The sequence below is a fragment of the Pieris napi genome, chromosome 23 (genome assembly GCF_905475465.1).
Source record: "Pieris napi chromosome 23, ilPieNapi1.2, whole genome shotgun sequence".
Taxonomy (NCBI): Eukaryota; Metazoa; Arthropoda; class Insecta; order Lepidoptera; family Pieridae; genus Pieris; species Pieris napi.
The window spans coordinates 1536955-1561516 of record NC_062256.1 but is presented as its reverse complement, the minus strand read 5'-3'; the positions used below and the strand labels follow the sequence as shown (position 1 = coordinate 1561516).

The window sequence follows — 24562 nt, the reverse complement described above, 5'->3', positions numbered from 1 at the left end:
AATTGCAAAAAATATTAACAAAAAAAATAAAAATAACCCGTTACTATAACTAAAATAAAGTAAAGTCTAAAGGAAAAATAACAATAATAATAAATAGAACTATGTATAGACAAACATTTAAAATACAATACAATACAAAAGGTTAACAGAGTCACAATAATTAATATATAAAAGCAGAGGTAGCTAATTACGAGGTAGAAAGAAAATGATCAAAAAGAAGCTTTTTGAATAAATTTAAGGACTGAGCTCGTCTAATGTCAATTGGAAGAGAATTCCATAGCAGAATACGAGTACTTTGCACAGTAAAGGAGGAGTGATAGAATTCAGTTTTATGAATAGATGCCGATGCCGTAGCATCTTCCGTGGGCTTCTCTTCATTAACAGAATGAAGTTCATTCTGTTAATTTTGTGTCACGGTGCGCGCGCATCGTAAAATTTCACCCTCATAAATTTTTCATAACGCGCCTAAAGAAGTATAACTTCAAAAATTGTAGTTTTGGAATTAAAAAATAGATTTATTCGTTTTGATAGGCTAACTATACGTTGAGTGTAGTTGAGATTTATTTAAATATTCATTCGACACTGAACATCTAAACTGTTAACAATCGTATCCCATTAATCTGAATTTGTTATTATTTCGACACAAGTAAACTTAGAGATAATAATTACGTGTCGTATGTGATTTTTAATCCTACCGAAAAAGCACGCCAATCCGCGGCATTGCCGTTTTTAAATGTCTTCTAAATGAATGCAATTGTGTTAAATTTATCTCAATTTGTTTGTATATAGAATTCAAAAGGTAAATGTAAATGGAGCTATATCACAGGGATCGTCTGTTACTATGGGTGTACCGCAGGGCTCCATACTTGGTCCGTTCTTAATCCTCGTCTATATAAATGACCTACCATTTCTTGTAAAGAGCTTCATGAGATAGTACTATTTGCTGATGACACTTCGATTTTATTTAAAGTGAAACGACGAAATCCATTACTTGAGAGAATCCATATCTCCAGTGTAGTTCACCGGTTCAAATAATCTTAAGCTAAACGAAAAGAAGACAAAATGTATTAAATTTGTAACTTATTTATTTATTTGATGCACAAAACACATTACAATCTTTACAAAAATAAACTTAAAACTAAGAGTTTTGAACTGGATTCTAACGTAAAACTATGTGCACACTGCAAAATTAATGTTACAATAATGAAAAAGCTCAAATGTAAAAAGTAGTCATTCTCAAATAATAATTAAAGATGAGGAAATAGACCTCGTTGAAAATGCGGTGTTCTTGGGAATTACTTTAGATAGTAAACTCCAGCGGGGCCGACACATAAAAGATCTTTCGAATAGGTTAAGTTCTGCAGCGTTCGCAGTGAAAAAGATACGCGATCTTACGGATGAGAATATGGCAAAGCTTGTTTTCAGCTATTCGCTCAGCTAGTTTCATAGTATCATGACATAATGTTTTATTTTGTGGGGTAATGCAGCTGACATTAAATCGATATTTGTAGTGCAAAAGCGGGCTATAAGAGCGATCTGTGGGTTGTCCCCACGGGATTCAGTCCGAAGGAAGTTTATTCTCATAAATGTATTGACTTGCTAAATAATATTTTGTATGTGCAGAAAAAAATAGATATATTTAAAAAGAATAGTAGCTTCCATAATTATAGTACCTCATAATAAAGACAAAATTAGCGCACCAACCACAAGTCTGCATAAAACGAGTAATCTTTCCAAGGCAATTGTATACGTTGTTATTTTAACAAAATCCCTAGTGAGATTGACAAGTGTTGTCAATAAATAAATTTAAATCGTACTTTAAAGTAAAACTGCTTGCTAAGGCCTATTTTAGATAAATGAATATTTAAACGATCCTAGTGCTTGGATATGAATTGCCCCAGCATAAATAGGTAACGCGACTGAATCTCTCGGCTGCATTTCCAGACTCTGAGTCTGGGGCGATCGTCAACATCAACGACTGTTTTAATGTAAAGTGGGAACAAACCGTGATCCATGTGGTATCAAATTATTTCAGTATAAGTAGTATTATTATTATTTTCTTATGTAGCCAAGTTCACATTTTAAAAGATCGTCATGGTCGCTTAAATGTCATTGCTTGTGGCGGCGTCCATGCGTCGGGTTGTCTCTCTCCCTAAAATATGGCGCAGGGGCCGATGGCTGGCCATGCGTCATACTCGTGAACGGGTTCTACTTGTGGTGACTGGTCGTACTTGAATTCGTGTAAGCGGTGATGTTAGTTATTTCGACTATGTGTTTGCGTGTTGTTCCCACGAAAGGTAAGTGCGTGCTCTATTTCACCATGCCTCCAGCTGATAGAGGACAAGTCTTTGTTTTTAATTTATGTTATTATTATTAATTACTTAAGATGTCATATGGAACATGGTGTAATGGTTGCAGCTCCTTGCAAAAAGGTAGTTAGAAGCATTTCATAGGTTTTTGTGTCGAGACAGAACTGAATGCATTGGCGACGCGATTTAGCGACTCAGTCTGGCAATGCAAGGACGCCAGACGTAGCCATGGTAACATCTATGGCCACGTCGCCATTTCATCTCGGTGACGTATGGCCCTAACTGAATGGACTGGTCCAAAAGGAACAAAGGTATAAAGGTGGCACAAAGTAAAATAGGATAGAAATAGTTGGAGAGGGCCTTTGTTTAATATACAATAATATGTGGATGAATAAAGGCTTTTTATTATTATTACATATATTTTATTACTTATTCTATTATACTACTTCTGTAAAGATATGTTTATTAGTACAACACTATTAACTGGTTCTCATCAATAAATTGAACATTCCTGTTGGAACTTGAACAATTATCATACTGATATAAATGTATTTAAGTACATGAAATTAATAGTTTTTCCTCTGGCGCTGAAACATCAGCACTGATGATTTGGTTTTCTCTCAAAACAGATAGTTTAACCTTAATATTTTAATAATTCATATTATGTAATTTAAAACTCATTTACAATGGGAATTTCTATATTTTCCAAGAAGAACAATGAACCATCATCAAGCGAGACATTCATTGGGTCTTCATGGTCTGTTTCATCTGAATTAAGTTCTATACATAAAGGACTACTTCTATCACTAACTGTAAAGGTATTTTCAGATAAATTTTCTATTTCTTTAATATTTTCTACACTATCTTCCAAATTTGATGGTTTTAATTCATTGATAATAGGTTTAATTTCATTTTTTGATTTGTTATCAACATCAGTTTTCATTGTCTCTGCATTTTCACTAACTTCATTATTTTCTTTTAATTTATTATTATTTATATTAAATTCATTAATTCTTATTTTGTCACAGACATTTAAATTTTTATGCTTTTTATTTTTAATATTACCTAACAAAACTTCTAAGTTTTTAGATTTATTAACATATTTCACATCGTTTTTGATATTTTTATGAACACTTGTATTGGGTTCCTCGATTAAATTTTCCTTAATATTGTTCATGACATTTTTTAAATCTTTCTGGTCATCTTCCATCTTTAGTTTTTCTTTCTTATCATCTTCTACATTTAGTTTTTCTTTCTTGTCATCTTCCACATTTAGTTTTTCTTTCTTATCATCTTCTACATTTAGTTTTTCTTTCTTGTCATCTTCCACATTTAGTTTTTCTTTCTTGACTATGTACTCTACTGATATTGGATCTGGAATCAAGTAAAAGATATTTAGCAACAATTTAGTAACAAAAAATAAAAATAAATCAGTGGTGTTACAACCTCTTTAGGTAGAGCCTCAGATTTCTGAATCTGTTTCATGATCACTTGAAATGTAATAGGCAAGTAGGTGATCAGCCTCCTGTGCCTAACCCACCCATCAACTTTTTGGGTGTAAGACATGTCGGTTTCATACCTTCCATATTTTAGTGAATGTTAAAGTACGTAGAAAGAAAGTCCATTGATGCAGAGCCAGGGATCGAACCTACAACCTCAGATATGAAGCCACTAGGCTAACACTGCACAAATTTAGTAAAAAATTCGAATATTTTTGACGTACCTCCATGTCGATACAGTTATACAGACAACTTACAGAGAAGTTTACTGTACATTGAGTAAAATGATAGCAAACAAGTAAGAGAGTTGCATATAGAATGAATTACCTTTAAACCAAACTTTTTCCAACAACTGTTTGCTGTAGCCGTAGTAGAAATCTCAACAATAGGGCAGTAATATGATATTGTGTCTTAAAAGATCAATAAAATCAATTGAGTAATAGATTCTCCTACATTCTACATAATAGTACCTTCAGAATATCCAGGTGGTGGATCTTCCCACCAAACTGGGCTGGGACAAGTCAGTATTTCAAGCAAATCATCATCACACATTTCTTGTGTCCCATCCATGAGAGTTATTAATTCAAATACAGATTTTTCAATGTACCTGGGTGGGGTACTCGCTTTGAAACTTGCTTGTGGGAAATCTGAAATTTAAATGCAAATATTTTACCGTTCTTTTTCTGAATGTACGTAGCAAAATTTTTGTGTCTGAAAGATGATTCTCATCAGCAACACAGTATAAGTTTCAAAGATGGGTCAAATTGCTTTAAGACCGGTTCTATTCTAGGAATTGTTATAAAGTAGCTATAACCCCGAGTAAGGCACTCTTTTTATTACGGAATCAATCAAATAATGTTTCCAGATTAAGTATTAATATCAGAATACTATATCTGATCTAGCCATATTATAGAAGGAAGCATTCCCTTCAGTTGTTTAAAATAATTTACGAATTAACTGGTGGTCAACCATAATGTAAAGTTAAGAATAATATTACAAACCTCTCTTAGGGACATTCCGTTTTCGTTTATTACATTTAGTCATATCTGCTATGACTATTTGATTATGATTTGGATTTAGCTTCACCCTCTTAAGCTCAATTTTTCTCTTCACTTTATCCGGTTGAAATTCTTTACATTGAACTTTATCCACTGTTATATTTCGTTTTCCGTTTTTAAGTCTCAATGATTCATTTTCAGGACACAACTTTACGTTTTTTTGGGTTTTGTTTTGTTTCAATTGTGCCAATTTGCTTCTTGTCAAAACTGCTTCAGCTGGCATTGCTCTAGGTGTTTTTAGTTTTATTTTAAGAGACATCTTTTATCTGAAAAGTTTGAATACATATTTGAATAGACACAAATTGAAATAAACTGTATTCTTAATATAAACTGTATGCTAATAAAAAACAAAAAGATGAACAGATTAACATAGCTTACTTAACTATATGATGTTGTTGCAAATAGCCAAGATTAGGCCAAGGCATATTTAGTTGCAAGCAATTAGGCAAATATCAAATCCATTATTATAGTTCAGACTTAACACATTTTGAAAATGATTATATTTGTGAACTCTTTATTAACACAGTATATGAAAACAATGTTCACTTCGTAGTCTTTAAACTGAAATTACAAACTTTTGATTAAATCAACTTCTTCTCTCTTGACCTCTTTTATATTTAGATTTAATTAAATATACCTATCGTAAAACTAAAGTGTAATCGAATTTCGAAGACTTGAATAAGTTTCGTTAGACGATCAGTAGAGGGCGTTGTCGAATGTCGCTGCGTGTACAATAATAAAATTTCTATTTAATCTCCTTTGTAATTTTGATTTATATATCAACCATCATAAAGGTATAAATCAATTGTAAAATTAATTAATATTTTAAATGAAACAAACTCTGCTAGACATATCAAGCTCAAATTGAGAGAAGAATACAATGTTATGATTACGCACATAAATTTCACAGTGGAAGTTGATTCTTAGTTTAAAAAGAAATTGTGAAGGCTCTTCAAAAAATGATTAGTTTTAAATTTTCGCTTACCTCGTAAAACGGGCTATCTGAGATTAATGGAGCAGAAACAGGACCTGCAGCAACGACATATTGATGAACGCTTGCTACTTGAACATTGTACTTCACTTGTAATTAATACTTTCATAGAATATATTAAACTAATTGCGGTAGGAAATATTCGTGAGATTTTGACTTCTTGTTTAGTCGGTAAATAAGCATATTATGTATACAGTACAATTCTATAGAATAACTTAAATGAGTATTGAGAATACTTCTCGATTAATCGTGTTCTGTGCAAAAGCGTAGAACAGATTAGGTATAGAGGAATTTTTATGTAGTAAAACATACCAACAATAAACCCAGTTTACCATAGTAGTAAAAAGGAACATAATCGCAAGCGAGTGTAGTGGTACTGCAAAGGAATTGATTGGAATATAAGAATGGCTAGCTCACGCTTGATCTTTGCACAAAATTCCATAAATGCTAAAATAATTATTAAGTATTATTGATAAGATCATGCGCCTAAAAATAAATACGTAAATATTGTTATGTACTACACGTTTTATTGAAATTGGGAGGAAATCCCGCGTTAGAATAAAACTTTTTTTTAATTAATTAATATTATATTTTATACTCATTAGTATTTAATGGTTAACCTTTTTATTTAAATTTCTATTATTTTTATATTTAAAGATTTTTACCGACGAACCGAATTGAGCGATTCAATCTATCAACAAATTATGCTCAAAACAAGATGGCGGATATTTCATCAGGTATAATTTGTTTAATTAAACAGACGCCATTTAATATGTCATGGCGTAAGACAAGACAATAATTATTATATTTATGTTAGAATAAGTTGCTAGTTCATAAAATATATGTTAGTTGAGGTCCACGAAACGATTTTAGTAAGCAGTTTTTAAGAACGGTTCAGATTAGGTATTCAAAGCACCCCTCGTGTTGATACATAATTAGTTAGACATTTTAAATCTTATCCTCTTGCCTACCTCTTATCTTAAAAGGTAGGCCATACTATACAATTATTTCCACTATAGTGGAAGGTGTGCAACGGGTAACACAACAATGAATGAGTCTTGGTTAATCAAGTTTTATATTGTTTTTACATTAATTATCTTTGAAAAACTTAGCGCGAACTGTCAATAACAACACATTTTTGACATAAACAAATACAGAGCATATACAAATGTTTGAATACCAATAATATGATGGAATACCAATAATAAACGATATTATATACCAAAAAATGTTATGAGTTATGCCGAAAAGAGAAATGTATTGTATTGTTGTCTATATAGAAATATCATGCTTTCCAAATCGGCCACGACATTCCTCGCTATATATAATATTGACTGTTTCTATGTCTGCATCCGTTAGTACTGTTTTATGACCCATAGACATTGTACGTTGCCACAGATGATCCTGAAACAAGTAGCCACACCATATTATAAAACAAGTGACACCAAAGAAAGTTCCGCTGCAACCTTTGTTTGACCTCAGATATATTTCCTTGTTAATATTTTATAGATGATCTGACAGCTCTGTCTGACAGACGTCATTGATGTCTGGTTACACCTCGCACGACCTTTACGATTATCAATCAAATTCTATAAGAAAACACTTTTTTTATAGAATTTGATTTGATTATCCAACATTCGCCTTAGAGAGCGATACAACGATTCTAGCGGTCATACAATGTGACAATAGGTTTCAGTTTCGGCGATTACCTCTTCATCAGCGCAAAATTTCTGTCTAGCGAGCATTCTCTTGAGGTTTCGTTAAGCTGATCTAGTAAATAATTGTTTAATCACGTCATATTTTGGCTTCCGACGATTAAATAGCACTTCTATTATCGTTGGACCTACCTGTATCGGCTGCACAGTCGTAGCACCTAATTCACATGCATTACACATATAATTCGCTGGTGCGTGTGTAACACTATCAAAGTCGTAAGGTATATGTGCCAACCAGGACTCTTCGGGGGCTTTCTCAAGATAATGCTCTTTACCTTGAAAATACAATTTTAATTATCCTCTGACGACTTCCATCAGACTAACCAAAATGTTAAGATTTTTGAAGTTATACTTCTTTTGGCGCGTTAGGGAAAAATGATAAGAGTAAATTTTTACGATGCGCGCGCACACCGTCACAAACCGACACCCTGAAGTTAGCTTTAGTCAACATGTTAGTTTTTTTTTTGTAATATTAAAATAAACTTTATTTAACTAGATAATGTGTTATGATAAAACTTACAATGTTTTTTCTATTGTTAATGTCGTTTCTACAAACGTAGAATAAATTTTTTGAAAAGTTTTTATTTTGTTACGCCAAACAAGTATAACTTTTAAAGCGTGTACACACTTATGTACACAACTCATATTGCCAGAGGTCCGAGTGTTCGGTCTTTTAAGAATTGGTACGCTCATTTCTTTATGGATCCTAAGTCGAATTGGTTCGGAAATACTTCAGTGGGCAGCTGGTTAAACAAAGTGGTAGTGTGCGGTAAAAACTGACTTAAGAAACGCTCATTGGTGGAACGACGGACGTCGGGGTGATACGGATGATTAATTTTAACGCTAACCAACTGCCTTGTTATCTAAACGTAGCTTTAATTTGTTTTATGAAATAGTAGAATAACTACTATCTATATATCGCAGCCAACTATGTAGCTTAATTAGCCGTTCAATTATTCAACCTAGCTTTTAAACTAAACAGCGCCGTTTAACTAGCGGCCTGAAAGATTTAGCCGTAGCGCTTGTAACAACATTTAATAAACAGGCTGGCTAATGCTTAGGTCATTCGTACGATAGAGTGACCATGTGTCAGAAATAAAAATGATGAAACATCTGCCATAAAAAAATATTTCTTTAAAAATTAAATTGCTAGAGTCTGTCACAGCTAAATTCACATTAATAATGTCACTATTCCGTTGTACTTATTGTTTTTCAATAAACTTTGGAAAACACCAATGTTTGAAGAGTTTCGTTCCGAGTTTGAGAGTGGCAGAAAGTGGAATTTAATTTTAATTAACAGTCAACAGACTAGGCAAGTAATAAAACGTCATTGATCCAAGTCATCTGCCTAGCTGTTTGATCAACTGGCTGAATATATTTAAGGCCGCTAGTTAAACGGCGCTGTTTGGTTAAGAGGCTAGGCTGTTAATTGAATTGTTATGTTTATCACTACTATAATTACAACAATACCCATTTCTACTTTATTCCAATTAATCGTAACATAGTTATCTCGATCATAACGATTTGAGGTCATATGTACACCAAGAATCCTCATCAAATTGTTAATAGTATGCCCCTTGTGACCCGGTACTCCGTTCACAATAGAAGATAATTTTAGTGTCTGAAATCAAACAAATATTTATTATTAACAATAAAATCAAATAGCTATAGATATGGTTAGATTGAAAATGATGTAACATGGCGTTGACACTTGATATGTCAAGATCTCTTCAAGGGTTTTGTAGCCAAGGCTGTACATTTTGCTCACTACGGCTTTCTTAGTTTTATAAGCGTGGCGACTTCTTAAATCGTTGGAGTTACGCCCCGAGTGTAAAGCCAGACAAAGCACTCTCTACGACTGTTAATTGCATTCATTTGTAACATAGCAATAAACATTTCATTATTTCGCTTATATTCTGTTGTTGTAACTTGTACGTGAGTGGTTAGTATAGAGTTCAACTAAAATCCTCTATTATTTAAAGCACCCCGATGAACCAAGAACCGTACGTCCGTATTTTTAAATAAATCAATGAGGTGTACTAAAAGACGCAAATTACGCGCACACTAATAAAATACTGTCACTAATTATTTCAAATACGTGCACTTCACACGTCGCTATTAGAATGTTTAGTCTGGCTTCGAGAAGGTTCCCATCTCTCCTCTCTTTCACGTATCATTCTGTCACTTTCTCACACCTAGAAAGTTCACTCTACAATATTACTTCATTAAAATATAGTCAGTCCTGAAAATTCCTGAAAACTCGTTTCTTATATTACTTGGCTACACTTGCTCTGAAACAGCCAGAATAAATGTTTCAGCCTCCTGAAAAGGACAGTAGCTTGTGGAAAATACGAGCAACATTCTCCCCACATCTTCGTTACAATATGTTGTATTTGACAGTATGAAAAATTAAGTGTTATTGAGAATAATCCGTAAATAAGCGGCTTTAAAATGCGTTAAATAATTTGTAAATAAAAAAAGTACAAAATAAACATTAATTTCTTGATATCATATTAATGATAAGTGACAGATTAGTTAAATCGACGCTAACGTAGCATGCTTGTAAATAATATGTGTTCGTCTGTCTAGCCCTAATACTGTCTAAAAGTTTCGTGTCGGAGACTGTTTATATCTTGTATTTATGTAAAAAAATATAAATAACCAGTAAAGCTTGACGTTGAAGACTCAAAAAACGTTTTCAAAGGAAATTACCCGATTTCCTTCTCCAAATCCAAACAATGGAATATCTTGCCCACGTTTGCCGAACCATACAAGATTTTTAGGTGACAGATCATCATCGTGGCTTATTTCTTGGAATACGACACACGTTGACAACTCTATGGAAGCCATAGAGAATGATAGAACGTTGTGATCAACTGTGCCACCTAGAAAAAAATTATATAACATGACTTGTAAAAGTGACGGAGTCAAATCATTAATTAATTTAAAATCCATAACTATTTATGACGTGATAACAATTTATAAATTCGCCAGAGCCGAGCGTGCAAGAGAGAGCGCGAAACAAGCGATAGAGTGACATGGTCGGCCTAAGCGTTTGGCTTGTGACGCATTTATCTCTTCCACTCTCTATCGGCCGATGCGTTCGAGTAAAAGTAAAACAACCTATACGTGAACTGCTTTGTCAACTGTTTATAAAGTGAAGTGAATAGTTAATGTGAATTCAAGTGTTTATTACGACAATAATTATTCCAGAAAATAAGTAAATAATTCTTGCATTTTAAGAATTCGATTAGCGATATAATCTCATATATTCGTTCTTTGATTATTTAAAAAATGTTGTTAGTCTATTCGGTTTACGGACGAAATTATATAAAAACTTCTTTGTAACAAAATAATGATAATTTAGTGATAATAATTCAATTCATAAAAGTATGCAATTTGTCGATAATGATTTCGTATCGTTATAACGTAAAATTATCGTCCATATACTGACTTTACAGACTACCAGACTTTTTGTACATATGTCACGTGACACAAAACAGTTAGGATTAGTCGAATCGACGCTGACACAGAATACTTCTAAATATTTGTTTGTCTGTCTTATCCTAAAACTGTTGTGAGATTTATTATCAATCAAAAAAAAATGTCAAAATATAAAGTGTTTTTGCATAAAGTTGGCCGTTTTTATGCTGTTAAGGAAAATGTGAAACTGCTAATGACTAATTAATTTCCTATAGGGATCTCCACTTCAATTCTGCGAGTCCCAAATGCCATTCTAGTGTTGCACGCTTTTGGACGTTACAGAGTACCACTGTGATAACTTTTTAACAGTACAATTCATATGATATTTGCAACATTTTGCGCGTCAATGATTTCGTAACTGTTAGCAAACTTTCAACTAATATTCGTCTCTTTCTATCGAGTGGGTTACGCTGTGATAAAGATATGAGTACTTTAAAACGGTGCATTAATTAAAAATATGTAACACTTACGTAAATCCTCTTCTATTCCATACATAACGACACCCAGCGGCCATACCTTGCCCTTATAATAATTTAGATTCTCTTTTGTCAATTTGGATGTAACACCGCTTCGTCTTTTAGGCGTTTTTGATTCACCACATTCTTCATAGTAATGTGTGTTTATATAATTGCGATCTATTGTCGACATAAGAGACTGTCTGTTTGATTCCTGAATAAAAGACGAACATTTGTGTCAAAAAACTTGTGCTGCTCTTTTTCTGACCCAACCGGGAGGATCCTCAACGAGTCTTGGGATTTTTCCCACGACTAGCTCAAGGGCGTCTCCTGCGAGACTCATGGGGTGGTCAACCACCTGAAGGGTAGGGCGGAAGCTCACTGGAGCGAAGTAAGGGATCTCGCTTTACCTACTTGTTGAAAGCAGTTTCTTACTCCTACGCTTTGTTGTGCGGGCGGCTTCTGACTTTACATTGGCTAACGTGATGGGATCATTTGGATCTGATAAAATGTGTCGGAGCCTCCCACGGGCTCCTGCATTATTTTTGCTTAAATTAAATGGTAGGTACATAGAATTTTGATTAAGGGGTATGATTCTCCCTGGTGGACAGAGTACTGATACCGGCAAACTTCTTAAGCATTAAACAAGGGAGTGGGGGAAAGTTTGCGCATCGTACACATAAACGTCAACAAATTTACCAATCACGCGATCTACACGTCACTCTACTGACCCCCCTCCCCCTCCCAGTGATACCAAAAAATCGCTTCTGCGCAGGTAAGGACTTTTGTTCAAGATGTTTGCCGGTATCTGTACAAATTTTTAATTAAAAATTACACAATATAAAAAAATAATTTTCACCTCAAATTCGTTCGTTCGTCTGACAAGATCGTAGCTATTCACTGGCGATACTGAAAAAAATGCAAGTCAAATTACCATTAATTATAATTTACGTTAGCATTTTCAAGTCCCAAGTATGGGATAGAGATGTTTCTGTGTTATTTTATAGTTTATTGATATTTCAGACAATAGGTGATCGGCCTACTGTGCAAAAGATTATACGTTTCTTATTTATTTCGTAATCCTACAGTTAACATAAATAACAAAAACAAATATACTAAAGATATATCCAAAGATAAAATACATAATATTTACAAAAGTATATAAACAATATTAAATACATTAACTAATTTGGTTGTGTTGTGTGAAAGTGAGGGTATGTACGTGAGGGTATGTATGTTGGGTGAGCTAATGATCCAGGTTTGGCGCTATCGTTATTCTTAAGACTCCTTAATTATTCCGCGATAGCTTAAACAAAAAGGCATTTGCAAACAGATATTTTTTACTTAAAAGGGTTTCCAAATCTTTCACATCGTAAGCATATCTACTTATAATGAACACATTTTATTTGTTACAAAAAGTTTAAAAATAACTAGTAATTTTTTTCTTAAGCAATAAAATTACCAGCAAAACAGCGGATTAGATATGACATAAGCACTTAACTATGCTTTTTTTTTAATTGATCAGCCCAATACCGAATATATCCAGATAAGTACCTACCATGCAGTACTGTTTATTCCGTTTATTAAATACTTTGGAAACTTACCAGAATTCTGAATACTGGCCCGTATCATGTCAATAACCAATCTGGCAATATCTTTTTGATTTATACATTTATATCCGATCGGCAAATACTGGAAAGACATTTTATTAACGGAATCCTGTCATCACAATGATTAAGTAATAGCGTTTAAATTAGATAGATCTATGTAGGGTGAGAAGGACGTGAGAAATTCGTAATTTCCACACTTAAATCAATATTATCAACTTGGAAAAAGTCAAAGCTTAATGAAAATCGGTTTAGTAGTAGGTAGGTATATATCGGTAACCATGCATTTCTTAGGGAACTTTTTCATCATCATCATCAATGGCTATACAGCCCCTCGTGGGCCCTAGGCTCCTCAAGTACCTACCTACACTTTGCCATCGCAATCGATCCAGTGCTTCCCGCGTCCAATTTCGAACCCCTATTGTGTCGAGGTCCCTGGCAACGCCATAATATAACTTTTATGTACCTTTATCCATAATAGAGAAAGAGCAGTGTTGTCCTAGTGGCTTCAGCGTGCGACTCTCATACCTGAGGTCGTAGTTTCGATTCCCGGCTGTGCACCAATGGACTTTCTATGCTTATTTAACATTTGCTCAAACGGTGAAGGAAAACACCGTGCGGAAACCAGCTTGCCTTAGACCCAAAAAATCGAGTGTGTCAGGCACAAGAGACTACCTACTTGCCTATTAGATTGACAAATGATCATGAAACAGAGACAGAAATCTGAGGCCCAGACCTAAAGAGCTTGTAGCGCCACTGTTTTTTTTTTATAAATATAGAAAACGGTTTATTAACATCAGTTCTTAGAAAATATAAACATTTTCAGAAAGAAATAGCTTTTTCTCAATAAATAAAGTACTTACCAACTCTGCTTAGGTTAGGTTAGCCTTTCCTACTTACCACAACATCTTTAGAAAAGTCGTATTCTGGGGATGAGCAGGTTTTAAGCTTATCTGGATTACTTATATACAATATCTTCTCATTTGTCATGTTATAAGATGGTGTCATGAAGAATTTCAAACAGATTTCCTCTTGTAATTTTGATAATGTCGACATAATTTCATCTTGCGAGTGGAGGTCTTAAAATAATTAATATGAGCTTGAAATATTTATTCGCTTTAGGAGAAATAAGTCATGGGGAATCTCAGTGGCGTCCACCACCTGGTGCCCGTGGCAAATTCTTTTGATGGGGCCCTATCAGTAAAAATCGTCATGTTGTACTCAGTTTAATTTTAATAAACTTCGAGATTTTCAGCGTACTCAATTACACGTTGTATATGTCCCACTAATGACCATGGCCTCCTCTTGAGAGGGTCTGTAGTCCCCACGCTAGCCCAATGCGTATTGGAGACTTCACATTCATCCATAGAACATCTCTTGGGCAGGGGCCCTCTTGTGTCGGGGTCCCGTAGCATTTTGCCAGCCCTGCCACTCTATAGTTACGCCAGTTGGGCATCTCTAATGCCTGCTGCCGACTTTTATCATCGGATGTCAAGAATGCTAAAACCATCGACGCCCGCCGTTCCACAACTGAGCGTTTTGTCAGACAGTTTTTTCCGCACACTACCACTCCGTGGAACCAGCTGCCCACTGAAGTATTTCCGAACCAATTCAACTTAGGGGACTTATTCTGGCAATCTGAGTGTCCATGGGCGGCTGTATCACTTAACATCAGGTCAGCCTCCTGTACGTTTGCCCCGTTATATAAAAAAACATGTGTGTACTTATGTACCTACACGCGTTAGAAGGCATACTTCTTTGGTGTTACAAGATAAAAATCTTTTCATAAATTTTATTCTACGTTTGTAGAAAAACGACACTAACAATAGAAACAACTAAAATGTTGACTATAGCTTAAAACTTAAGGGTGTCGGTTTTTTGTGACGGTGTTCGCACGCATCGTAAAAATTTACTCTCATCATTTTTCTCTAACGCGCCAAAATAAGTAGGTATAACTTCAAAAAAATCTCGTCGTAACTCACCATAATCTTTATTATATATATTATAATGGATAATACCATTCCGCCATAGTCCATTACACATTTGAATCAATAGTAGCACCAGAAACATTACGGTATATTGAGCAATGTAACACAATTGTAACTTACTTTTATTGATATTTCGACGTTGCTTTATCGATTTAACGGACTTTAAAATTGGCATTATTATTTTATATTTAGTATTGTACATTTGTTCGTTATGAATCAAACTTGCTACACTATTACTATATTATAAATTTAAATAAATAAAACACTTCCAGTTCACACCAATCTATACATCACTACACGTATTTCCCCAAAATTAAACAAGGAACTTAATCCTTCCTAGGAAATGTTATTGAAAAATATCCCAGGAAATACAATGCGTTGGCGTGGCACGAAAGTCTGGGTGATATTGCAGCATTTTCTTGTGAATTGTGATGTAAATAGCCCTGTACTTTCTACCTTATTGCGAGTGCGTCTGCCAGTCTACGCGCTGACTATATACCGCACGAGTGTCTCTGACGGCACTTGCTCACCAAGGGATGTCCCCATCTCGAGGGCTCCGTGGAGGGCTCATGGATACTAATAAACTTCCCAACAAACGAAAGGCTGCGATCCTGAAAATACTTTTCCCAACTGAATCCTGATCACCATCACACAAGGATGCGTCAACTGATGCAGCCGGGTCACCTGCATTGAAGGTGAGGTATTCACCACATGGTTTTCATCATCATGGACGTGTCTGACTTGAGCCTGAGCCTGTTCTCACCACCGTAATTGGTACTTGACGCTTCAAGAAAGTCAAATGAGCGGCGGAGCAGCAAGAACTGGCCACCAATGGTACGAGGCTTCTTCGGGGCCCCAAACTCAGTCCTGGAACTACCAGCATCAGGAGGCGGGAATAGGGCACTGAAGTGCTGCATCTAAGCCTTCGTTGTTAGGGCAACATGAGACATGATGTAAGTACTAGGACAAACCCAGCAACGAAGAGCCAAAAACCGGGGAAAGTAGTAAGTCAAACCTAACACACAGCTTGTATGAATCAGTAAACTTTCGTTGGTTTCGTTAGTTGCTACCCGAAATAGTTCCTGAACTGAAGATCATTCTGCGTATTAGTTGAGAATAATAAAAAAAAATCAGATGCAACACATACCATTTTACCAATCACAATAAAATTATGTACCATCGTTCCGGTATTTATTTTAAATTACACTAGTCACGTGGTATCAACAAATCTGTAAGTTTTTCATAGGAAAAGCGCAATCTCTTAACATTTTTCGACTCCAACAAGAATTGTTCCTCATTTGAATCTAGGAAATATTATAATTTTAAGCTATAGTTAGTTTTCTATATAATATAAAAATTAAAATTCAGCCTCTATTGTTGGCCTTTAAGGCAGAGTTCGCTTAATAGTAATTTTAAAAACAATCTTTGTTATTTTATGATTGTATGAAATCCCTTTACTGCTTTACTGGTTATCTAAATATTAATTTGAAAAACAATATTTATGTTATGTTTGTATGAAATGCCTTTAAGGCCGAGTTCTCTTAATATTACAAACAACTATGTTATGTTTGTATAAAATTCCTTAAAGGCCGAGTTCTTTTAAAAACATTCTTTGTTATTTTATGATCGTATTAAATCCCTTAAAGGCAGAGTTCTCAAAATATTAATTTTAAAAACAATCTTTATGTTACGTTTGTATTAATTCCTTAAAGGCCGAGTTCTCTTAAAATTACTTTTAAAAACAATCTTTGTTATTTTATGATCGTATGAAATCCCTTTAAGGCCGAGTTCTCAAAATATTAAAAACAGCCACTTTATGTTTGTATGAAATCCCTTTAAGGCAGAGTTCTCTAAATATTAATTTGAAAAACAATATTTATGTTACGTTTGTATTAATTCCTTAAAGGCCGAGTTCTCTTAAAATTACTTTTAAAAACAATCTTTGTTATTTTATGATCGTATGAAATCCCTTTATGGCCGAGTTCTCAAAATATTAAAAACAGCCATTTTATGTTTGTATGAAATGCCTTTAAGGCCGAGTTCTCAAAATATTAATTTTAAAAACAATATTTGTGTTATGTTTCTATGAATGCCTTTAAGGCCGAGTTCTCTTAATATTAAAAACAGCCAAGTTATGTTTGTATAAAGTGCCTTAAAGGCAGAGTTCTCTTATAAGTACTTGTATAAACAATCTTTGTTATTTTATGATTGTATAAATCCCTTTAAGGCCGAGTTGTCTAAATATTAACTTTAAAAACAATATTAATATTAAAAACAGTCATGTAAGGTTTGTATAAAATGCCTTTAAGGCCGAGTTCTCTTAATATTAAAAACAGCCAAGTTATGTTTGTATAAAATGCCTTAAGGGCAGAGTTCTCTTATAAATACTTTTAAAAACAATCTTTGTTATTTTATGATTGTATCCCTTTAAGGCCGAGTTCTCTTAAAATTACTTTTAAAATCAGTCTTTGATAACTTAAAACTAATACAATCTTCTTTCTTCTGTCTTGATGTACAAATGAAACACACATTTTATTCCATATGTCAATATTGCTTACACTAATATTACAATACAATATGAATAGACTTACACAATACCTCATACTTGTGTATGCCTTTACATAAATTTGGGCTCCATTTCTCTTACCTTTTAACAGCTTTTCAATTTTTAAACAATGGTTTAAATGTCAAATACTTGTTAGATGTTCACTGTAATATATATATATATATATTTTTTTTAAAGCATTTTTACCATAGCAATTATGCTATAAAGCTCGTTCTTTATACTCTTAGGGTATGATTTAGAGATGGGACGTAACTATGGCTTCTGGATGTTGATATCCAATGGAGTCGCAGTTAGCACTTAAATTTGCTTCTAAATCTATTTAGGTCCTAACCCAAAATCACCAATTGTATAATTACAGTTTTAAATAATGCTCATTTATGTTAAACAATTGTTAAAAAGAATACGGTTAAAGAGCCTGTGAATGTAAGCCCATAGAATTTTTTATTAAATTAAACAGATGAACTCTTACAGTAAAACTGTCACTTCAAATGTATAAATCTTAGTATTTAGAAGTTAATTGACAAGATAACGTTCTCTATAAAGTTGGCTTTATCATAGTTTTCCCTAGACCTAAATATTGTGTAAGCTTGATCCTACATAGCTAAACACAATAAATAAGCATATCAGAATAACCGAGATCAACAGGAACCACTTTTATACATTACTCTTGACAATATAGACATGTCAACTGTCATGTGGATGACAGCTAACTTTACTAAGTGACAATTACATATAAACAAAGTTGAACCTACATAAACTTTGTGAAAGGGAAGAAATAATCGGCCCATATCCCTGAGCGTTATCATATAACTCAAATAGAGGAGCAGCCACTAATTTATAGTTCTTGGGTACAGCAAATAATGCCCTATCCTGTAACTGCACTAAGAACAGACGTTTATGTTCTTTAGGTTTAGTTATGTGGGGTGGGACGTAGGGATACTGTGGTGGTTCAAAGTTTGGACGCCACCAATTTCCTGAAAATTAAAGTCATCATTTAGGCCGAGATTCTAAGATAGACTATATTTAGTAATTGGTCTTAGCCCATCTCACACTAACAGTTTTAAACCTTAGGTCTTAGCATAACAACATATCATACATATGTATATATCAATATATCGTACACAGAAATCACTTAAATCTTAAAACAATTGAAATCTTTATAAAACTTAGCTTCTTAATAATCTAGTGTATTATTAATTGCTCCAAAGACTGAAGAGTTATGATAACTTACAGTAAACGTTAAAATTATTTATGTATTACATTCTTGAGTATAAACTGAGACCTCTTCCAAAAAATAAAATAAAATACCTATAAGGTATTATAGTGATATTCTTTACTATGGCTGTGAACTTAGTTATTTCAGTCAGCTATTAAAAAGCATACAGCCATGCATTTGTTTGATTTTATTCCAAGTACTAGCTTTTTTTATATTCACTCATCTATACCCATTTTATTCTATTGACATTTGAAGATTAAATAACATACCAATTGTGTCTTCAATAAGCCAATCCTGTTTAACACCATCTTGTCTCCCAAGAGTCTCGGTAAGCAATCTCTTTAGCCCCTCAATTTCATCCTGAAATTATAAAATTGTATTTATATTACTTCTTACAATGACAAGATCACATTAAATAAAGAATAAAGATCAACTAAATAATTAAATAGATGTGACTTAATTCGTGGAGAAATTAAGAAAGTTGTATGTAGGTATTGCAAGGAACTTTTGCGTCCCCTTAATAAAGCATCTTCCCTACTCTCTACTATGTTTTAAATGAACACATTAAGATAGATTTTTTTCTCAGACCCTTTAAGAAGCCATCTCTAATTGAGATACATAAGTTACATTTGTCTATATGTTCTTATTAGAAATAAAAGTAGACAAAACAGAACTAAAAATTAATAAAACATATAACATATTTCGAAGCTTTTCTTCATGAAATTGTAATCACTTTTCAAAATCAAGATACTTAGGAGACATAACTGTTTAGTAATACATAGGTTAGTTAAAACTGGCAAAACTATGCATTTACTATATAAAACTAACAAAAATTTATACTCACTTCTCCAGGATTAAGTTCACCACCCGGTAGCTTAAAGAAAGCAGTCCCAAGTTGCAGTAACAATACATGAGGTAAACCATGTTCATGTACTAATAGTACTCCTTCCACAGACCTGTAATTCATGAGTTATATTGATAGACATATCATGAAGTAACCAAACATTTACTCAAATATTGTGAATAACACAGTAAACTGTCAAATAAAATTGATAGTAATCGGCCCTGGCTGCTTCTGATTATTTGTTTCAAGTTAACTCAAATATACCAAATTAATCTAACCTTCTCATGCCGATTTTAGTAAATTCTTCACGCATTCTCTGGAACCTAGCAGGTACTGATGCATCTTTTTCAAACAGCGGTTCTTTCGTACCGAATGTGTAATTTGTTAGCGGATATAAGTTTATCGATCTGTTTAATGTTAAACTTGCGGCATTCTGGCTATTTTGATGCTGAATTCCCGGACGAACCGGCCATTGGGGCTTGGCTTGAACCGCTGCCATTTTTATAGTTTAAACTTATTAAAGGTGAATTTCAACTATAAAACTATATCTCGAGATTTCTTGCTTGCGATACGATTATACAGAAGAAAGACACGGCCGATGATAATATAAAATAAAACAATAGGAATTCGCAATCGCGTCCACAATTTAACAAGCACAAGCCACAAATGACAATGACAGCACTGAGCACAGAAGTCACAGATTGATTAAAAAGCACAGATGTCTAATATCCGTCTCGAATTGTAAAGTGTAGTAATAGTCACAAGGGAGGTAAGAGTAGATTCGTTAGTGTCGTCATTTATAATCATGCTTCACTGTTCGCGGCTTAACAGATTTAATTCAAATTTTGAAAATCTCAACGGAGCTTTTGAGCGTTATCATGGCAACGGGATTACCTACGCTACAGATTGTACATATTTTTTTTACATTTTACATAAGTTAATTTGTTGTTGTTGCCTAAAGTTGCCTATCAACATTTCATACTGTAAAAATATGATTTTAAAAAAAGTTTTTACATGGTGTGTATCCTGTAGCAAAGTAAGAATTAAAAGTCATTACCACGATTTTCTTATTAATTCAAGTATTTTATTGATGTATATTTATTTGTGAAGGTACAAAATCGTAAAAAAATAAATACAAATTAATTAAATAATATGCTAAATAAAATATTTTAGTTATATATTTATATATCGTCGTTTTAGTTTAGGGGCTAAAGATAAGATGGCGTACAATAAAATTTAAATAATTGTCGAAGGTGGCTTCTTGAGTACTACCCCCCACCTATATTTATATTACTCTTTGGTACTCAGTAGTCAGTACTCAGTACTCACTTCTATAACTTCTAAAGTATGAAGTGAATTTGAATAAGTTTATAACTTTCTGATTTTTTCTTTAAAATTGGTTACTAAATTTGTAATTTGTTACAAAATGTCTCACCAACTAGAATTACTGACCGAAAATCCTTTACAATGGACGACGGTATCATTAATTACGCCAGAAATACAGAAAAAGGAAATCAAACCTTTTGTTTTGTGTAAGTTCTTTCTAATTAAATTAACTTTATTGCATATAACACCAAATGCATCCTACATAATTGCCTATTAAACTCAGTGAAATTTATTATTTATATGAGTATGTAGCAATTGGTATATTATTCAACTTTCATAATTTTGTTTTTCTTATATGAACTTTTGTCTTACAGTGGCTCTAAAAGAGTTGGAGGGGAATCCAGATAGCAGAATGAGGAATCTTATGAATGCTGATAAATTTTCAGCAGTGAGATCAGTCGTACGGCATGTATCCAGACTAAGATCTGCTCACAGAGAGCCTTGGGTTGAAGAAGATGTACAGCTGTTTTTAGAAAGCCTAAAGTGAATATTTAACGTATTTATTTAGTTAAAAATGTAAAGTTCCAGGTCAAGTTTTGAACTTGACTTTTTGTAATAAGTTGATGGTACTCTAATGCATTACTTACACTCAGCCCTGACAGTAGACAGCGTTAGTATGTATACAATTACAGGCATTCTGGCACTGCTATAGCCATTGTTACACATTGTTAGGTAAAAGAGTACAAGAGTCAATCACTAAGTAATCACTCAGTATGAATACTCACTGGTGAAAATATTGTACAAATAAGTACTAGGACAATGCTTGCTGCTGCGGGAGCAATAGCAATAATTTTTTCCAGTATTTTTTATGTGAAACATTGCTAATCATACTATAAAATTCCTGAATTCTTCTAAATACTATTTAAATTTCAGATTCAACACAGAGTGTGTTAGTGAATTAACAACTTTATTATGTACAGATAAAATATATACAAATTTACAAAGACATTTGAGGATCAAACCAGGTATTGAAAGTTTGCAGTGGAAGATTGATGTATCAATGAGGTACATATTTTATTTATTATATAGATAATAAAGCATTTCTTTGTGTAAAATTTTGTTAACATCGAGATAAAGACTCCCATCTATGTTTTACGCAGTTATTCAGTAGTATGTTTTGTATTGATGCTTAATCTTACCCTAAAAAAAATATAATAAAAGTATGTTTAATACATTTTCATCAAATAATAAAAATAAGTCAATGTATGCACATAAATATTACCCTTAGGTAATATTAATAGATTACCTATAGGTAAGTTTTTGGTTCATCAAAACTCTTATCCGACTGGGCTAACAATAATTATTATTATTATTATAATGGTAGTATAACTACATATTTTCATAATCATAACATAATCAACATATAAATTTAAAAATGCAAAAAAATTATGGAACAGCTCATTATTGATAAGCTTATATTATTACGCTTGAAAACACCTTTTTAAAATGTATGTTATACATATAATTTAAAAATTTCAGCCAAAACAACATTCGACACGAAAATCCAACTCCTGAAAGAAGAAAAGAGATCCTCTATAGAGATACCCTAGTTATACTAACATTATGTCTAACAGATGGCAAGAAATATATTTACCGATTAACATTAAGTAAGTTTCACGAACTGAGATATTTGATTGCAAGTGCATTGAAGAGTATGATAGTTTTAGAGAAACGTAAATGTATGAGGAGAGACTGATTTGATAATTAAAGTGGTATGTTAGTAAAAGACTTGTTGTCTGAACTTTAAATCTGCTTAAAGCGGATTAGATTGCTGTTAAACAACAATTTGGAAATAAACATAATAAAGATATTGTAAAACTAATAAAAAATTCATTTATATGTCTTGCAGGCCGCTAGTTAAACAGCTGATTAGTTAAGAGGCTAGGATGTAAAGGCCGATTTACATTATCTTAGTGTTTAGGAGAGTGAGTGCTTTAGTACAACTTGAAAGGCAAGTTCTTTAGCGTAGCGTTTACTAAAGCAAGTAGCGTTTACATGTTTCAACTAAAGTACTATCCTAAAGCACTCTCCTAAACACTAAGATAATGTAAATCGGCCTTTAATTGAATGGCTTATTAGACTAGTTGGCTGCGACATATATATAGAATAATGGCTAATGTAACAGGGGTGGGTAAATTTCTTGTGATATTTAGTATCTTAAATTTGTTATAACTCACCTCATCCATGGGAGATCGATGTGGGTCATGAGACCGAGGGAGCCTTTCAAATATTACGTTAGCAGATTTACTGCAATTTATCCCCCCCCCCCCTCCTCTTGTTAGCAAAAGTAAGCGAAGCTCTCAAAAATCATAGTACATATTTCGTTTTCAAGCATAGACAATGTGTGGGTAAAAAGCTAATAATTACTGTTCAAAAAATCAAAGGGAATTTCCCCCACCACCATAGTGCTTATGTAATATTTGAACGGCCCCTAGGTCACAAATTTGTGATATTTTTTGACCTGACCTTCAAAAGGTCATGAAGTCTTGACTAGCTAATTTTGGATGAACCACTACTACTTGAGAATCCCTAAAATTTAACACACTAAAACTACTGTTGACGTGTGACCTATGTTCATAGATTTAATTTACAAGGCTATTAATAGACAGCTTTTGAGATAACATTCCAAGCTTCTTTAAATTATAGACCAAAAATTATGTGTGTGAACTGTGAACTTTGATGTGAAAAGATTTTCATATACATTTTCCCTGATAATGTTGTTGTTAGTTATTTGGAAAATACCATCATATTGTTTTCTTTAAGTATTGTTATTAATTTCATTAATTATATGGACAAATTTAAGAAAATAATGTAATCTAATGAGATTGAAATGATTTGAAGAGAGTGGTTGTTAAAAGCATTAATATCTTAATAAAATCAAAATTAAGGAATTAAAATAAATATTACAATTATGGTAGCAGATCCAACATAAGCATTTTGACGTGATAACGTCTTTAAAATCGTTTTAGTCGGGTGACATGTTCAGAAACTTGTGTCACACCAAAACCTCACGAGCGCGATCGCAGGTATAACGAGAGAGAGACGGACCGATCTCCCGTCTCATCTCGAGCGCTGCCAGTCATTCCGTGAAACTTGTCACGCGGTATGAAGAAAAATGTATATCATAGTCGAATAAGTAAACTTGTCATTTTACACCCGAAATTTATCATCAAAAGTGTGAATAAAACGATAGATGTAATTTAAAATTTGAAAAAATTGTTATCTTCATTAATTCCTTACTTCCCAAAAACTTATATCACCAATAAGACGTTATCACGTAAACCTACTTTACAAACAACCAATATTTTTTTTCATTATAAAATGTTCATTTATCAATACTTCACTCAGCGAATAATCAACATTTCTATTTTTTTAGGACTTTAGTATTTAGAGTTTATGCGATGCGGGGCGGGAATTGAATTACGCGTTATTGTTAATATTATTT

The 24562-nt window shown here is 33.2% G+C and overlaps 4 protein-coding genes across 8 annotated transcripts; 1 reads left to right on the top strand and 3 right to left on the bottom strand.

Annotated features, from left to right (window-relative positions):
* Positions 1 to 2686: 2686 nt before the first annotated feature.
* On the bottom strand, positions 2687 to 6135 carry LOC125061595. 4 transcript variants are annotated; one of them, XM_047667086.1, is made up of 5 exons: positions 5852 to 6135; positions 5245 to 5427; positions 4810 to 5132; positions 4279 to 4455; positions 2687 to 3683 (listed from the first exon to the last, which is right to left on the bottom strand). In XM_047667086.1, the coding sequence occupies exons 3-5, from the start codon at positions 5123 to 5125 to the stop codon at positions 2980 to 2982; spliced, it is 1197 nt and encodes a 398-aa protein (XP_047523042.1). In that variant the 5' UTR covers positions 5126 to 5132; positions 5245 to 5427; positions 5852 to 6135; the 3' UTR covers positions 2687 to 2979. The 4 variants fall into 4 exon arrangements, with proteins under 4 accessions (XP_047523042.1, XP_047523045.1, XP_047523043.1 ...); XM_047667089.1 differs by having other exon boundaries at positions 5348 to 5427; XM_047667087.1 differs by lacking the exon at positions 5852 to 6135 and adding an exon at positions 5504 to 5665.
* A 933-nt stretch (positions 6136 to 7068) lies between these two features.
* LOC125061483 (protein SpAN-like) lies at positions 7069 to 17518 on the bottom strand. Of its 2 annotated transcripts, XM_047666952.1 has the most exons (9): positions 15100 to 17518; positions 14018 to 14196; positions 13115 to 13202; positions 12370 to 12419; positions 11526 to 11724; positions 10285 to 10457; positions 9043 to 9193; positions 7705 to 7847; positions 7069 to 7261 (listed from the first exon to the last, which is right to left on the bottom strand). In XM_047666952.1, exons 1-9 carry the CDS (start codon positions 15305 to 15307, stop codon positions 7130 to 7132), a joined length of 1323 nt encoding a protein of 440 aa, XP_047522908.1. In that variant the 5' UTR covers positions 15308 to 17518; the 3' UTR covers positions 7069 to 7129. The 2 variants fall into 2 exon arrangements, with proteins under 2 accessions (XP_047522908.1, XP_047522909.1); XM_047666953.1 differs by lacking the exon at positions 15100 to 17518 and having other exon boundaries at positions 14018 to 14371.
* Positions 17519 to 17635: 117 nt separating this feature from the next.
* On the bottom strand, positions 17636 to 20410 carry LOC125061484 (cleavage and polyadenylation specificity factor subunit 5). The gene is made up of 4 exons (XM_047666954.1): positions 20010 to 20410; positions 19732 to 19843; positions 19157 to 19247; positions 17636 to 18645 (listed from the first exon to the last, which is right to left on the bottom strand). Exons 1-4 carry the CDS (start codon positions 20228 to 20230, stop codon positions 18398 to 18400), a joined length of 672 nt encoding a protein of 223 aa, XP_047522910.1. The 5' UTR covers positions 20231 to 20410; the 3' UTR covers positions 17636 to 18397.
* A 634-nt stretch (positions 20411 to 21044) lies between these two features.
* On the top strand, positions 21045 to 22845 carry LOC125061414. Its single transcript, XM_047666864.1, has 4 exons — positions 21045 to 21263; positions 21432 to 21600; positions 21991 to 22122; positions 22597 to 22845. The coding sequence occupies exons 1-4, from the start codon at positions 21158 to 21160 to the stop codon at positions 22811 to 22813; spliced, it is 624 nt and encodes a 207-aa protein (XP_047522820.1). The 5' UTR covers positions 21045 to 21157; the 3' UTR covers positions 22814 to 22845.
* Positions 22846 to 24562: the final 1717 nt, after the last annotated feature.

Excerpts from the sequence above, each read along its gene's own strand:
- LOC125061595 (XM_047667086.1), bottom strand. The coding sequence starts at position 5,125 with ATGTCTCTTAAAATAAAACTAAAAACACCTAGAGCAATGCCAGCTGAA. Across the intron at positions 4,456-4,809 it reads ACGGAATGTCCCTAAGAGAG|ATTTCCCACAAGCAAGTTTC; the intron begins GTTTGTAATATT and ends TTTAAATTTCAG. Across the intron at positions 3,684-4,278 it reads ACCACCTGGATATTCTGAAG|ATCCAATATCAGTAGAGTAC; the intron begins GTACTATTATGT and ends ACTTGATTCCAG.
- LOC125061483 (XM_047666952.1), bottom strand. The coding sequence starts at position 15,307 with ATGTACAATACTAAATATAAAATAATAATGCCAATTTTAAAGTCCGTT. Across the intron at positions 14,197-15,099 it reads TATATATAATAAAGATTATG|ACCTCCACTCGCAAGATGAA; the intron begins GTGAGTTACGAC and ends AATTATTTTAAG. Across the intron at positions 7,262-7,704 it reads CGACTGTGCAGCCGATACAG|GATCATCTGTGGCAACGTAC; the intron begins GTAGGTCCAACG and ends TACTTGTTTCAG.
- LOC125061484 (XM_047666954.1), bottom strand. The coding sequence starts at position 20,230 with ATGGCAGCGGTTCAAGCCAAGCCCCAATGGCCGGTTCGTCCGGGAATT. Across the intron at positions 19,844-20,009 it reads ACTAAAATCGGCATGAGAAG|GTCTGTGGAAGGAGTACTAT; the intron begins GTTAGATTAATT and ends CATGAATTACAG. Across the intron at positions 18,646-19,156 it reads GCTTATTGAAGACACAATTG|GAAATTGGTGGCGTCCAAAC; the intron begins GTATGTTATTTA and ends TTTAATTTTCAG.
- LOC125061414 (XM_047666864.1), top strand. The coding sequence starts at position 21,158 with ATGTCTCACCAACTAGAATTACTGACCGAAAATCCTTTACAATGGACG. Across the intron at positions 21,264-21,431 it reads AATCAAACCTTTTGTTTTGT|TGGCTCTAAAAGAGTTGGAG; the intron begins GTAAGTTCTTTC and ends TTTGTCTTACAG. Across the intron at positions 22,123-22,596 it reads AAGATTGATGTATCAATGAG|CCAAAACAACATTCGACACG; the intron begins GTACATATTTTA and ends TAAAAATTTCAG.